The following is a 16,435-nucleotide window of genomic DNA, read 5'->3' on the forward strand; positions in this document are numbered from 1 at the left end:
ACTCATCGTTAAATTCAAAGAAACAAATAATTCAAACCGACGTTAATTTTCACTTTTTCAACTTTTTACGTTTCTTCAAAAAGAAGATACACGCATAAAAACTTTACTAATTCAAATATTCAAACAATGAAGAATTACCGGAACACAGAGTTCATTAGACAATTGAGAAGAATCCAGGAAATTCTATTGTTGTTGTTGATGATTTTGAGACCCGGAGAAAGAAGAATTGCAGCAACTATCAATAACAGTAACGGTAGAAGAATCACTTGAACAATTTCCATTTCCATTCCCATTACCATTAATTGAATAAGAATCAAATGTATCACCACCACCACACTTGGATATATGTGACAGTAGTTGATAGGGAAAACAATGGAGCAAACCTCAAGGGAATCTTTGAATCATGTTTGTGTTTGCTTTAACGGTGGTGGTTAACTATTTTTGTTAGGTGTGTAGCTTTACAATTAGGACAAAGGTGCGCAGGGAAGGGCCGGGAAGAAAATGGAATGATAACTTGTGAAGGAACGAATGCAAAAGATCAAAACCATTGATTTAGTTCAATAATAAGAGGTTTCAATTTTAGACGGAACACTTAAGGTATTAGCAATAGACTTTGATGACCTTCTAATATTTTAAATATGGTTTAATTTTAAAGTTTGCTATTGGTGAACTTTAGAAATGGGGGATTGGTAAATTGCTTATAATTTATATCCATATCGCACATGATCGAATGTTTCTGGTTATACCAATAGTTTCAACACCATAGAACTAACAAATGCATTTTGTGTTAGCATGTGGGGGCAAAGCGGAAACTACAAACTGTTAACAGCTCTCACTAAACCTGTAATTTAGTGATATGGGTGACATTTGTCTTCTCACAAAATGTTTTCAGTAAATTCAAAATGACTTATAAAATAAAGAGAATAATACACCTAAAATTTATTGAAAATGTAAAATAAAAATATGAAAGAAATTCAGAACTCTACCTTTCAAATTTTAAACTTGAGAGAGAAGAGGCTTCAACATGCAGGTAAATTCAATGACTATCCACAAAAGCATTTCATCATGCCAATAGCGAACTGATTGAATATCATATCATTATCTGAAACATTTCATCAAATAAGTTAGTAACAAAATCCGATATTGAACACAACTGAATCCATGAACACTTAGCCATATGGAAATTTCAGTTCTTTTTATTTTTATTTACCTAAAAGAGTATAAATCTAGTAAAAATAGACCCTTTTGATATCCACATCATGAACTCAGTTGTGAAAAAAAAGAATCAAATTCTTGGCTGCGCTAGTAGTACATACATTAATACCCTGCCTTTCAAAAAAAAATGAGCTTTTAGCTGTTAAGTAAAGGACACGTTGATTACCATATTGTTAAACTAAATAGAAATGTAAGGCTGCACTTGGTTCAGAGGGAATCGGGGATAAAATAAAACAGATTTAGTGGGACGCCTGTAACATTTGTGTGTTTTGGTGCATTAGAAAAGTAAATCAAGAGCTAACTGTTAAATAAACATCATATAATGAATCTGAACTTGTTATCCTAAGGTCAGTGTGGGATTTGCTCTGTATTTCATGGTTCGAACCCTACAAATTTACCACCTCAACAGACGTGTACATCCTAACGTAGCATGTTCATTAGACGTACTCATGAGATTGCAGTTCTTTGGTACCAATTACTTTTGAATTATTTACCTCAACACACTCACAAAGTTGCTTATAGCAGCAACAACATATACTGAATGGTAAATGCATCCAATGCCTAACTATCTCAAACATTAACTATGATATAGAAACAATGGCAAACTTAAATTTCCAGAATAGGGAAAGGTAATCATTTTATTTAGAAATAGATAGCAGAATCCTCACCACAGCACCCTCCGCATCTCTCGACTTGGGAAAAATGATCCAAGAGGGAATTGTAACACAATAACTCCATCCGCTGCAAGGATCATGAGGCCAAATAGTGTCTCTTCCATCCTACAAATGAAGACAAAATATTTATTGATGAAAGCACATTGGCAAACAATTGAAAATTGAATAAAAAGCTTACCCATTTCTTAGGTGGAGGACTCCAATCCATCCATAATGGCAAAGGGGGATTCCCATCGTGTCAATGCTTTGGTTTACAAAATTTTGTCAGTGTGGATTGGTCTTGACACTTCGGCTGTTTTCACTGGTCGCACCCTGTTGAGACATAAATCAGGGTAAAAATTATAAGAATTGTAGTAGAGGGAGAAGCACTGACATCCAAATTCCGAACTACATTATTTGCAATTACTAAGGAGAATGACCTGCACTCTATCTGGCATGAGTACTTGGGAAGTTGAGGATTGTACTCGTGATTTCCACCGCGCATTCCAACAACATAAAAGTATCGCTTTAAACCTCGATTCAGATCATCTCATCAAAACACAAAGCTAATCTTAGAGATATTACCTATAGCTCGGAAGTGACATTTTGACAACAGGTCCCATCCAGTTGCTAGCGGAGGATTCTTGTTGCTCTGCCATCACGAAGGTCAAACCTATAAAATGAAAAAGGAGAAATAATAAGGTGTGTGCTGTAAGTTATATTAGATACTTGCATTTGTCGTATAATTTATTTTGGAGAAACATGGATGTTCTGGACAGTCACAAAAACAAAGCATATTGCTCGGTTTTAGAGCGGTAAATCATTTCAAAACTTTTTGTCTATCTGGTAATACGAATTTTTCAAGCATTGATGTCAGAGAGAATTAAACTAACTGAAAATACATGGAACCAATTGATTGACTGAAGCAGATCCTTTCAAAGACACTCACCGGAAACCGGAAGCTTGATACTACAAAATTCGACCTCTGCCGAGCCATTAATATCGCTGACTTGAATATCGGTGTGGTGCTTTATTAGAAAAAGCGTAACCCACGCCCAACAAGTTCGTTGTTTTCTGCTTCTACATCATTTTTTCCTTGATCAATTTATGGATGGGGGCGTCTTTGATCTGATCAAGAAACTTGAGATGGGTTTGAGAGTTGCCTTCGAGGTTGGTTACAATGGCTACAAATTTATTTAGACTCCATGTCGTTGATAAGGAGGAAGTGAAGAAAAAGGAAGGTGTGAACTAAAAAGCCAGGGTTAGCGCATCTTCTTCATTTTGGGGAAGAACCAATTCAATAATACGAAAAATTGGGTAGGCTTTCTTTGTTCAGATGTAGAGGAAGGAGATTAGGATAGGCTTTCTATTTTCTTTCTTCTTTGGGTGCCCAAGAAAAGTGAGTTGCAGCCGCTGTGGTGGTGGCCATAGCTTGAGGGTAATGTGTACCAAGTGTGGTGGTAAAGGCGGTGAATAAGAAGGGATAGTTAGGTTTTTTTTTTTTTTTTTTTTTTTTGGGTCTAGCGAAGAGTTTTGCTTTTTCATCTTTGTTTTGTTTGGATTTCATCTTTGTTTTGTTTGGATTACGAACAATTGAAATTGCCAAAAAAGAGCGTAGAATTCTTTTTTTTATGAAAAATCTGATGTATCAGTCTCAGAGAAAAAAAGAGAGCTGACGTGGGTCATTGGGAGCATTCTCAACTACTCAGTATTAATGGTCTTAGATGATAACTAGGGCTGCCCGGCCTAAGTCCTATTGGACAAGTTCGGATTCGGGCCAGGCCTAGGTCCGTTAGCAATACATGGGAACTGTTATTTTTGCCTAAAATTTAATCAAATTTGTAAAGTGGCAAGAATCAAACCCACAACTCTTGTGTGGCAGGCACAATACTAACCAATATGGCTTCCAATTTTCTATGTCAACTTTTAGTAAATATAATAGATATATTAATAATATTAAATATAAAACACATAAACTATTATAGATTTCGGGCCGGGCCATTATTAGATCGGACATAGGTATGTCCAGACCTGGCCCAATAATCTTATCGGGCTAAATTTAAAGTCTAAGTCCTTATCTTATCGGTTCGGATTCAATCGGGCTTCGGGCTTGTCCCGGCCCATTGACAGCCCTAATGATAACTAGACAACATTGGTAGAAGGATCATACTTCCACCGCCTCATACGGAAGCCCTCGATATGCATCACCGCTATCGATGCAATGGCGTTGGTTAGGAGGTATGGAAAACCATATTTATTTATAATCGGCACATGTAAGTCATCTTGGCATGCAATAACACGAGAATTAGACCTAGACCTCATTACATACAAAGATAGACCAGATGTGGCAACCGTAACATTCCATTCTATTTTAGGGGAACTAAAACATGATTTATTTAACAGACATATATTAGGTAGAGTGATTGCACAAGTTCATGTTATAGAATTTCAAAAAAGAGGCCTTCCACATGCTCATTTTCTCATTATCTTACATGAAGATGATAAAATAAATAATCCTGAAGATATAGATAAGATTGTTTCTGCTGAAATTCCAGATCCTGATACGGATCCTGATTTGTATGCTGCTGTTACAAAACATATGATGCATAATGCATGTGGAACTGTTAATAGGAATGCAGTTTGTATGAAAAATGGTAGATGTAAAAGTTCATTTCCTAAGTCATTTTCACACTCGACTTCACATGGTACTGATTCATATGCTACATATATGAGACGTGATAATGGAAGACATATAAGTGTTGGAAAATACACCTTAGACAATCGTAATGTTGTTCCATACAATCTTTATCTTCTCTTAAAATATAATTGCCATATCAATGTGGAGATTTGTTCCAGCATAACTTTAGTAAAATATTTGTATAAATATGTTTATAAAGGACTTCATCGGGTGTCGTTTGGAGTTAGTAGTAAACCATATGGTAGTGATGATGAGATAACACAATTTGTAAATGCAAGATGGATTTGCCCATGATAAGAGTCCAAAACTGTAGTTTTAACCCCTTAACAATCGTACTTTTAGACCAATTATGTGAATAATAAGTAAAAGTTAATACTGATTACGTGTTTTTATGCATTTCAGGTTTCAAAGTTCATTATGTGCAGAAATGTGCCACTTTAGCGAGATAAAGGAGCAAAGGTCGGTTGCTATGGAGTTCTGTGATTAAAGGCCAATTTTCAAGAAGACAAAACCTCTGTAAAGCCCGGTCAAAAGATGAAAAGTCAAAGTCCACGCGGGCAGAAACAGTGCACAAAGTCAGCAGAACTTCCGAAGACCATATCTTTGGACTCAGACCTCGGAATTGGGCCTACCTTATGTCAAAACGACCGGCTCGGAAAGGGCTTTCTAATGGTTCAAGCCTTGGCCCAATCAGAGGAGCAAAAGTGGACGAAAAGTCTATTGAAGCCGAATCCAACTGAAGAGGCCTTTTTAGACTGAAAGAATTGGGTTTTGGGCCTGATTCTCTGGCCCAAAACATGGCTCCAAGCCCATGCACGATTTTTGGATCTGAAGCATATAAAAACAAAAGCTTAGCTCTTGGTTAATGGTAGCTAATTAGACCTAAAACTATAGATAATTTTAGATCTAGTTTTAATTGTTTGTAATTCAGTTTAGCTTCATTTCAATTCTTGTTTTAGATTAAACTTTTAAATCATTGTTCTTCATTAGTTTGATAAACAAAATAGCTATTTTGTCAATTTTGATTTTGTCATTTCAAATTATAGATCTAGTTTTAATTCTTGTTGGTTATCAGTTCTTAGTTTAAGTAGATTGAAGTATTGTTAGTTAAATTGGTCAAGTTAGAATTTTGATATGATGTTTAGTTATAATAATATGGGAAATGATGGTTTGATGAATCAAGGCTAAAACCTCCATTAGAGGGGTTGATGAAGCCTTGATGAAAACTTAGTTGTATAAGTGTAGAATCGTTGTAGAGTCTATTCCATTCTAGAAGGTCGTGTTTCGCCATGAGAATGGGTGGACGACCTCACATGCTAGTTATAATTGGTAGAAATGCCATGTTAATTAGGGATTAGAACGAGCAATTCTTACCGTAAGAACGTAAGAATTGGATTACAACAGTCTATGCTAGGTGATTAAGTTGGATTCGAGGTGGATTCAATTCCCCTCTAATTCTTTATCTAGATTCACATTTTAGTATCCCGTAGCATTCCGTTATTCGTAAGTTGTCAATTGAATCCACCCCGTAGTATAGAATTTCCCTCGTAAATCTCTCACTAGACTTAAGACTGATTAGTTGACATGAAACCATTCCATGTTAAAGAACTAGGAGTGGAACGAACTTGTTACTCCACTATATTTCGATAGATTTGAGAGTACAGAAAACTTGATAGCTTCCCGTAAAATTAGTTTAGTTTACTTGCGTTTTGAGTTCATCGTTCATTTCGTAGGTAAACTATTCTTTTTATCTGTTATCAAATGGCGCCGCTGCCATTTTAGTTACCTTTAGCATTGTTTTCGTAGTATAATTAGTCATTTTTAAGTCCCATTAAACCCACCCACCCTTGTTTGATTCATACTGTAGTTGTCCGTTAAGCACTTAAATTTTCTTCGCGAAAATACTCGAAAGCGCACTCAAGGCTTTCGAAGAGCGCACCAAGGCCAAAACACCGACATTCGCGAAAACCCCTCGAGGCTTAAAACTCGCCAAAACACCGACATTCGCGAAAACCCCGAGGCACTTTACACCCAAGGAGAGCGACTCCACTCTAAGCTGAATTTTGTCGATTTCCACCAGTTTTGTTTCAACCCGATTTTTAAGTTTTTCGGTGTTCTAACTTGTTATATACACTCGAACATGCGTAAACAAGACGCTTATTCATAAGCTAAGGGCCTTGAATCAGTATTCCTTTCTTCCATACCTCGCGATCTCCGTTAGAGGTTTATACTAATATATCAAGATTGTTTGGAGTGTTGTCGTGTTTAGACTTAGACTTGCATGAGATTAAGGTCCGGTGGGAGAAAAACACCTAACGTAATTAACCGTCCAACGCCAACAAACACGCCTCTATCGAAAGTATACCAATCACTACACCTCTAGCTACTATCCCACACACCACACCGACACAATGGTGAAGAAAGAGAGACTCCTCTCCCGACTTTTATAAAGCCTCGAGCGATAGCCCTAAATCTTGCATCGTTCTAGCAGACCCGGTGGGGATTTTCAATCCCCAAACATATTTAATTTGTTACCCGCTTTTCATGGTTTAGACCATGAAAAACCTTATCGCTATATACGCGTAGGATTGAACAAGTCCTTACAACATTCCATCATCCTACGGTTGGTGCGAACAAATTAAACCGAGGGTATTTCCCTTCACCTTAGCCGATAAGGCAAAGATCTTGGTTAACGCCCAAACGCCTAATTCGTGGACTCGTGGGCTAAACTTGTTCACCGTTTATGGAACATTTTTACCCACCCCTAAAGACGGATGAGATGCTTTCCAAGATTCATTTCTTTCGATAGAATCCTCATGAATCATTTTCTCGAGGCTTGGAATCATTTCACCGATCCGCTTATAGAGTGTCCACACCATAACCTAGCAAAAGACACGTTAGTTCGCGTTTTTTTTCAAGGACTTCTACATCACCATAAAGAAGTCCTTGACATAATGAATGAGGGTAGTTTCCTAAGTAAAGAAGCCTCGGAGGCTTACAAATTTTTAGAAGATCAAACTAAACGCAATAATAATTGGGGGGGGGGGGGGGTAGTGATGATATCCCCCGCTCTGCTAGTTCTTCTTCAACAGTTAAGGCTGCTGGTATGTTTGAGATGAAACCCGGTCCAGAACTTAAAAATTTAATCGAATCTCTAACTAAAAAGGTAGAGGCTATTTCTGTTCAACAAAAACCTATCCCCATCATGAATGTAAACTCCAACCCATGTAATTTCTGTTTAAGTCCTGAGCACCCTGACTCCTATTGTCCTCTCGCCTATGAACAACAACAATCAGAGCAAGATAATGCTTGCTCCATTAATAGCTATCCTATTCCTAATGCCCCATGGAGACAAAATCCCAACTTCAGTTGGCGAAATAATCAACAAGTTACACCTCCAGGGTTTAATAACCAAAATGTTAGGCAAGCAAACAATTATAACCAAGCTCCACCTAGGCAAAGACAAGGACAAGGTCAGGGGAATTACAATAATTATAACAACCAAGCGCAACCACGACAAGGTCAAGCACAAGCTCAGGGTAATTATAATAGTTATAATACCAATAGAGGTATCGTTCCAGTTAACAATAGTAACTATCACAACCCACCCATAAATAATCAACGTGAGATAGTTTCAAATCGCACCACTGCGGACTACTACACCTACACAACCGGATCGTGATCGACGCTTTTATACAAAGTTACCCAACAACTTTTCCAAACAATGACTCAATCAAACCAACGGATCTTACAATCCATAAATCGGGGCATACAACAAGTTAGCCCAAGAGAAAGCTCAACCAAAAGGCGTGTTTCGTGCCAAGCGATACCAAACCCTAAAACAAAGAAACACGGCCTTTGAGGTAAACGGTAATACTAGTACGGAAACTACAATCGTAGGTGAGCTAAATGCCATCACCACTCTCCGTTACGAAGAGTGGTTGATAACAAAGTAACTATGCCTATAGTTACCCCATCAAGATTCTCACACCCGGATATCGAACTAGATACGAAATAGAAACCGAAGAGCCTACCACTATAGAGGTACTAGTTAAACCACAACCTAAGAAACGAGAAAACCAACGCTTACACATCAAGTCGAGCCATACGCTAAATATAGAGCAAAACCACCGTTCCCTCATAAATTAGCCATGCTAACCAGGGATACAAACTTTGAGGAGATTAGGAACGTTTTCAAAAATCTAACGATAAACATTTCTTTTCTCGAAGCTATTAAAAAGCTACCTAACCACGCTAAGTTTCTTAAGGAGTTGTGGCACTACTAGGCGTAAGACCAACATACCTAAAGACGCTTTCTAACCCAAGCAGCTCCCAACTTTATCCGAAAATAATGAAATTGTTAAGTACAAGGACCCCGGTCGCCCCATCAGAAAATGCACCTTAGGAGATTCCCACACGACGACTGCTTTATTAGACCTGGGGGCGAGTGTTAACTTACTCCCATTTTATTTGTATAAACAACTAGGTCTACAGGAAATCCAACCTACAAAAATAACGTTGCAGTTAGCGGACAGGTCTATAAAGTATCCTAAGGGTGTAGTGGAAAACGTGCTTGTTAAGGTTCAGGATTTCTACTATCCTGTTGATTTTGTTATCCTCGATACAGAAGTCGCTAACGATTTTGTACCGATCATCTTAGGGCGCCCTTTTGGCAAAAATGCCAACGCTTTATAAATTGCCGCGATGGTAAGATGTCCTAATCTTTTAGCCATATTTCTATTGAGGTAAATGTTTTAAAATGATGAAACAGCTACTTAATCGCCTATAGATGGGGAGGTTAGCATGATCAAGAGCTTAGCTCAAGATTTTTTAACAACACGCTTCCAAAACAATATGTACAAATTCCTTTCTTTTGCAACTTCAGATTTTGTAAATGACTCCTACTTAGAGGAAGTCAACACCATCCTTGAGTCCACACCAATTGTAGACCCGTCGGTTGCTCCATATACTGAGTATGAAGACTTGCTACCTAAGCAAGTATTCATTACGCAAGATGAGGACCCTGATGAAACATCTATTGACATTCCTTCCACCCCAGTGCTTAAACCTCTTCCCTCGGAGTTAAAATATATTCAACTTGATCCGGATGGTAGTCACCCGGTAATTATATCTTCTCTGTTAACTAAGGATGAAGAGACACATTTAATCGTGGTGATTAGGGAACATCGGCTCACGATTGGTTGGTCCCTAGCCGACATTAAGGGAATTGACCCTAATGTTTGCACTTATCGTATCCATTTGGAGGATAACGCAAAGACTTCTCGTGAACCTCAGCGTCGCTTGAACCCTGCCATGAAAGAGGTGGTTAGGGAAGAAGTCTTACGATTACTCGATGTGGGTATCATATACCCAATCTCCGATAGTGAATGGGTAAGTCCCATTCATGTAGTTCCTAAGAAATTGGGAGTTACCATGGTACGTAACGGGAAGGGTGACTATGTTGTCACACAAGGTCCTATGAAATGGAGAATCTGTATTGATTACAGATGTTTAAATGCTATAACATGAAAGGATCACTTTCCTTTACCTTTTATAGATCAGATGCTCGAATGCCTAGCTGGTCATGCTTTTTATTGTTTTCCTCGGATGGCTACTCCGCTTTTTTCAGATTATTATTGATATTGATGACCAAGAAAAGACTACCTTCACATGTCTCTTTGGAACGTATGCCTATAAACGAATGCCTTTTGGCCTTTGTAATGCTCCCGTACCTTCCAAATGGTGTATGCTTCATATATTTAGTGACATGGTAGAAGCCGAGCTTTTATGGAAGTTTTCATGGATGATTTTTCTATCTATGGAGACTCCTTCACAGATTTCTTGTCTAACCTGTCTAAGGTTTTGACACGTGAAGAAAAGAGCCTCGCTTTTAAATTGGGAAAAGTGTCATTTCATGGTGAAAAGGGCATAGTACTAAGTCACATTGTATCTAGTGATGGCATCAAGTAGATAAGGCCAAACTAGATAAGATAGCGAATCTACCTAAAACCACATATCGTCCGTGATATTAGAGCCTTTCTAGGCCATGCAGGTTTTTATAGGCGCTTTTATTAAAGATTTCTCGAAAATAGCTAGGCCTTTAACTAATCTGCTTTTGAAGGATGCCATCTTTGATTTTAATTTTAACTGTAAGCAGGCTTTTGAAACTTTAAAAGTCGCCTCTAACCTCTCAACCAATTATATACACCTCCCGATTGGTCTAAACCTTCTTCCTAACTCATGTGTGATGCTAGTGATTATGCAGCTTGGTGCCGCTCTTGGGACGTAAACTAGATAATAAGTCCACTGTTATTTATTATGCTAGTAAAACCTTAAACAATGCTCAACGGAATTATACAACTACTGAAAAAAGAATTCTTAGTCTGTCATTTATGCTTTAGATAAGTTTCGTCCTTATTTGGTTGGTTTAAAACTTTAGTTTACACGCACTACCATCGCGACCCTAGGTACCTTCTTGCAAAGAAGGATGCTAAGCGTAGATTAATCCGATGGATTCTTCTCCTGCAAGAGTTCACATTAGAAATAAAGGACAAAAGAGGGGTGAAAACGTAGTTGCCGACCACTTATCTAGACTTACAAACAACGATAATAGTGATTTTGAGTCCATACCGGACTCTTTTCCTGATGAGCATCTGTATGCTATTTTTTCAGCACCATGGTATGCTGACATTGTAAATTATTTAGTGGCTGATGTTATTCCTTATAATTGGTCAAGAAATGAACGTAGAAGTTCTTGACCGAGAGTTAAGTTATACTCACCGATGAGCCCTACCTTTTTAAGTATTGTGCGGATCAGATTATTCGCCGTTGCATTCCCCAGTGGGAATATAATGAAGTTCTATCGTTCTGCCATGACAAAGAGTGTGGTGGCCATTTTAGTGGAATGAAAACAGCCGCTAAAGTTCTTCAATGTGGATTTTATTGGCCTACCCTTTTTAAGGATGCCCAAGTGCATTGCAAGACGTGTATTTGTTGCCAACAACTTGGGCAAATCACGAAGCGTAATATGATGCCATTAAATCCAATCATGATAGTAGAAATTTTTGACGTTTGGGGCATTGATTTCATGGGTCCCTTCCCTGTTTCCCACGGTTTTATTTATATTCTAGTTGTCGTGGACTACGTGTCTAAATGGATAGAGGCCATGGCTTGCCGTAGCAATGACCATAAGACAGTTGTATTTTTTATTAAGGAGTATATTTTCTGTCGTTTTGGCATTCCTAAAGCCATCATTAGTGATGGTGGAACACATTTTTGCAACAGAGTTGTTGCATCCCTAGTGAAAAAGTATGGAGTTACACACAAAGTAGCAACTCCTTATCATCCACAAACTAGCGGACAAGTAGAAGTTTCTAATAGGGAAATCAAAAAGATTTTAGAAACAACTATAAATCCTGATAGGAAAGACTGGTTGAAGCGTCTATCGGATGCCTTATGGGCATATAGAACTGCTTTCAAAACTCCTATAGGTATGTCTCCCTTTAGACTTGTATTTGGGAAACCTTGTCATTTGCCCGTTGAAATAGAGCACCGTGCTCTGTGGGCTATAAAAAGTCTTAACTTTAATATTGATGAGGCGGGTGTCAAACGCAAGTTGCAATTGAATGAGCTTGAAGAAATCCGTAGCGATTCTTACGATCTCGCGAAGGATTATAAAGCTAACATGAAACGTGTTCATGATAAGCAAATCTTGCGCAAAGAGTTTGTGGTTGGTCAAAAGGTTTTGCTTACAACTCCCGGCTACATATTTTCCCCTGTGGAAACTAAAACCCGTTGGTCTGGTCCTTTTCTAGTTACTGAAGTCACCCCTTACGAGGCAATCACCTTGGTAAATCCCAAGGATAACAGTACCTTTCAAGTCAATGGCCAATGGTTAAAACATTTTCATGAACTTCTCTCCCCGGATGTAGAGGAAGTCCTTTTACAGGACCCTGTCTATGAGGACTGACCTTTGTCATTTGGTGCACTTCCTTTCACTTCCATTTAGTGGTAAGTGCACCATTAAGGTAACCGGGCCCTCCCTATGGAGTGTGTGGCTGCAAGTACCGGATCCTAAGTCCACGTTTCACATAATTCACGTTTTCCACTTTTGCATGTTTTCTTGGTTTTAGAGTCATGTTCCTCTATGGAGTGAATTATGTATTTAGTGTTTTTCGTTCTTGTCAAAAAAAAAAAAAAAAACTTAGATATTGTAGGTCTTTCCATCCCGATTGCTCGAACTTTCCATTCTGTTGCTTAGGCCTTTTAGTCGTAGTTCATTCGGGTTGACGTAATCTATAACTTAGATTTCTTTCGTTCGCATAACTTACGTCACACACGCACTTCGAGGCATTTTTCCACCTTCTTATACGTCACCCATGGTTGGAATTGAGTGTTTTATGGATCATTGGATTGGAAATTTCCTACTGATCATTTCCATAACTCATTCGCCAAAATTGGACCAGTAACGAAGCAACAAATTGAATTTGAAATTGCGCGAAATATCGAAAAAGTTCTGAATTCGAATTGGGCTTAGGCCCAAACCGCACGCACGTGTGTGCGTCTCCTTCCTTCCCAAAAATGCACAGTTTGTTTCCAATTCAATCCCGCCAGTTACCAAAGTTAAAACAAAACCTAAACACCAAAATAAAAAATAAATAAATAATAAATAAATAAATAAAAACAAAACAAAAAACAAAAACACACCTATCTACACCACGCCCATTGTAACCACCAGCCCAAGTTCTCTCAAACAAAAAATTCCCACACCACCGAAAACAGCCACCAATTCAAGCTTCCAACCTGCCACCGTACCCACCATCGCCACCACCAGTGTTTTAGGTTGTTTTACATCAAACTCACCTCCTCCACCGTCTACAAAACCATTGGTTGTTTCAAAAACTTCAATGGCGCTACGACGAAGAATTTTGTCGGAACAAGCATTTAGGCACGACCGTTTCGCGCCATTCTACGCGGCGGAGATGATTAGGAGGGATTGGAATGGACTGTGGTACTCGATTGAGGAGTTCTACCACTGTGATTTGGTAGAACAGTTTTATAAGAAGCGAGAATTGGAGGGGCCGGGGATAGGATTTTCATTAAGGTAGCAGGAACGAGGAAGCTAGGAAGTAACGCGACAGTTATTGGCTAAGCAGTTAGGCGTTACGCCTGAAAGCAACCTAGAAACTACCATTCAGGAATCCCAGTATACTGGAGTTCCTGCTTTGATGAACGATACTGTCGTGGAGGGTAAATATAATACGAGTTCTCATTGAGTCCGCCAGTCAAGTCTAAGAACCAACCAACTGACTGTAGCTCAGTGGATTGGTAGGAACGTCCTCGGGAAAGAGAAAGTCAGCGACATCGGTCTGCAATGTCTGCACGTTCTCTGGATTTTGCAAACAAATAAGTATAATTTCTGCATCCTCGAAGTTAATTTTAAATGTGATTAGAGGAGTGGGACAGAGCACTGCGCCCCTTCCAGTATTGATCACTAAGATCATGCTGTCCTTTAGAGCTGTCGCAAAATCTGCTCCTACTGTGATCAAATTGCATTCTAATGCAAATATTTATACGGATTGCATCCAAAAGACTTGGCCGTTGTCTGAAGGAAAGGTAGTTGAGTCGGAGAAGGAAATGGAAGATATGACATGGTTGGATGAAGATGTTTTGGAAAGTTATAGTTCTAATTTAGAACGCATGCAAGTGCTGCAAACTGGCTTGCGGTGCGTTTATCGTATTTGTGAAGATATCCGAAGTAGACAGATAGTAGTTCAAAATAAACAAACGAACCTTCAGACGAGAGTTGAAATGCTCGAAAGAGGTCAGGAAGATATCTTGTCTAAAATGGAAACTATCACCGAACATAACACAGCCCAGTATACAGTACACAGAGCTGATGGAAGCGCAGCGCTTGTTCTAAATAGAGATGCTACGACGCATGTCACCCTTGGAGGGCTCGATTTCAGATGAGTCTGAGAGGCATGAGCGTCGTCGCCAAAGAACGGATGGCGCAGGCAATTCATCATTCCAGGATCAATCTCCATCTCCGGGTCCAGGTTCATCACGTGGCTAGGAGTTTCAAAGAATGTTATGTTTTGATGTTTATTTTGTCTTTATTTATTTTATGGTTTTATTAGTTCGGATATTAGTTCAGTAATTTATTTAGAATTTGGTTGTTTTTATGTTGTTTGATTTTTTTTTTTTAATATAAATTGGGTTATTTTCGAATTGTGCATTGCTTTTAGCCTTTACCCCACCTTCCCGAATTGTTTGGGGGTGGTATTATTTCACCTAGCACAATTCGTTATATGCTCATCTATTGTAAAATTGTTTTGGAGTGTGGGTTGACAATTTGGCTGATATCGGCATATCTATAATTAGATGTGGTGGTAGGATGAAATTTAAGATATTTTAGAAGTTACTATTCTAGATTCAACCTAAGATATATTACGTTTATAATAGAATCCAGAAAATGGGTTGTTTCCGTTTCCGGTTTTGAAAATTTCTGTTTTCGGCAATTGCCTTAAAACGTTTTGGAAATTTCCCGATTCGTTTTAGGAACCCAAACCCTATATAAACTTCATTAAATCTCCACACAAAAACTCACACCTCTCATATTCAACCATCACCCTCCACTCCCACGTTTTCCCTTCTTTTTTCTCTCACATTCCGTGGTTCAGCAACTCGGAGCGCACCTACCCTCCTGTGGAGCGCCACTCGCGCCTTTAATTAACTACTGCAAGGAATTCTCCTGAGGCACACCTGCATTCCCATAATGAAGCCGACTCGCCAAGAACTCAGAACTTCGAATTCTCCCGAGGCGCACTCGCTTCTTCATACGAAAGCGACTGCGCTCAAGAACCTGTAACTCGGAATTCTCCTGAGGCGAACCTGCGCCCCATACGAGCGACCTGCGCTCAAGTACCTGGAAGTCAAATTCTCCTAAGGCACCTGCGCCCCATATGAGCGCTCCTGCGCCCTGATTTCAGTAGACAGGAAATTTCTGTTTGGTAAGTTGTTCCAGGATCGTTGCAGCTGTTCCAGAGAGTAGTTTAGAGATGGCATCTCCTATAGTCATACCTAAACAGTCTTTCGAGGCCTTGATGGGAACCGATACCTATGGAGCATCATTCCACGAGAAAATCGTGCAGTTAGGATGGAGGCATCTTCTGGTGAGTGATGATGATTCCTTTTCACCTCAGCTAACTGAATTCTTCTATAATCATATTACTTTCTATTGTACCCAAGAAGGAGAACAAAAATTTTCCCTTGCTATTGATGACACGACTATGGAATTCAATAAGAATTTGGTAGCTTTGGTTTCGAGATTGCCCTTGCCTGACCCTATGTTCACGTGGGGGTATATGACAGATAACTCATACCTCTATGAATATGCATATTTCCAAGCGCATTATGGGGGAGGGGTATTTCGTGTCATGGATCAAGAGCAATATAACATAACCCTGGGTAGCCTATCGCTGAATGTAGGCACAACCATGTTATTCATCATGATGAATATTTTAGGGGAACGGCAGTTTACTTCTGCCAATAGTACCGCTGGTGACGTTTTCCTTGCTCTAGCTGAGGGACGTCGCCGATATGACATTCCCCGAGTTTTAGTGGCTACTCTGAAGCGAGCCCATACCATGAGGCATAAGTATCTTCTTATGCTTGTCTTGGTTTGCCGCATTATGCGCGGTTGCTTACCGGTATTCTGTACCCGAGTACACGGATTGGAAAAGGGTCAAAATCATGAGACCCACCAATCACGTGGTCAGATCATTCCGAGCCATGACTTGGCCGGGATGGCAGGTGCAACCTCAATTGGTTGCCCCTTACACCCCATCAGACCAAGTGACACTCGAGA

The 16,435-nt window shown here is 39.2% G+C and overlaps 1 protein-coding gene across 1 annotated transcript; it reads left to right on the top strand.

Annotated features, from left to right (window-relative positions):
* Nucleotides 1–4,089: 4,089 nt before the first annotated feature.
* LOC147479788 (uncharacterized) lies at nt 4,090–4,860 on the top strand. The gene is made up of 2 exons (XM_086578498.1): nt 4,090–4,106; nt 4,272–4,860. The coding sequence occupies exons 1-2, from the start codon at nt 4,090–4,092 to the stop codon at nt 4,858–4,860; spliced, it is 606 nt and encodes a 201-aa protein (XP_086434624.1).
* Nucleotides 4,861–16,435: the final 11,575 nt, after the last annotated feature.

The sequence above is a fragment of the Coptis chinensis genome, chromosome 8 (genome assembly GCF_015680905.1).
Source record: "Coptis chinensis isolate HL-2020 chromosome 8, ASM1568090v1, whole genome shotgun sequence".
Lineage (NCBI taxonomy): Eukaryota > Viridiplantae > Streptophyta > Magnoliopsida > Ranunculales > Ranunculaceae > Coptis > Coptis chinensis.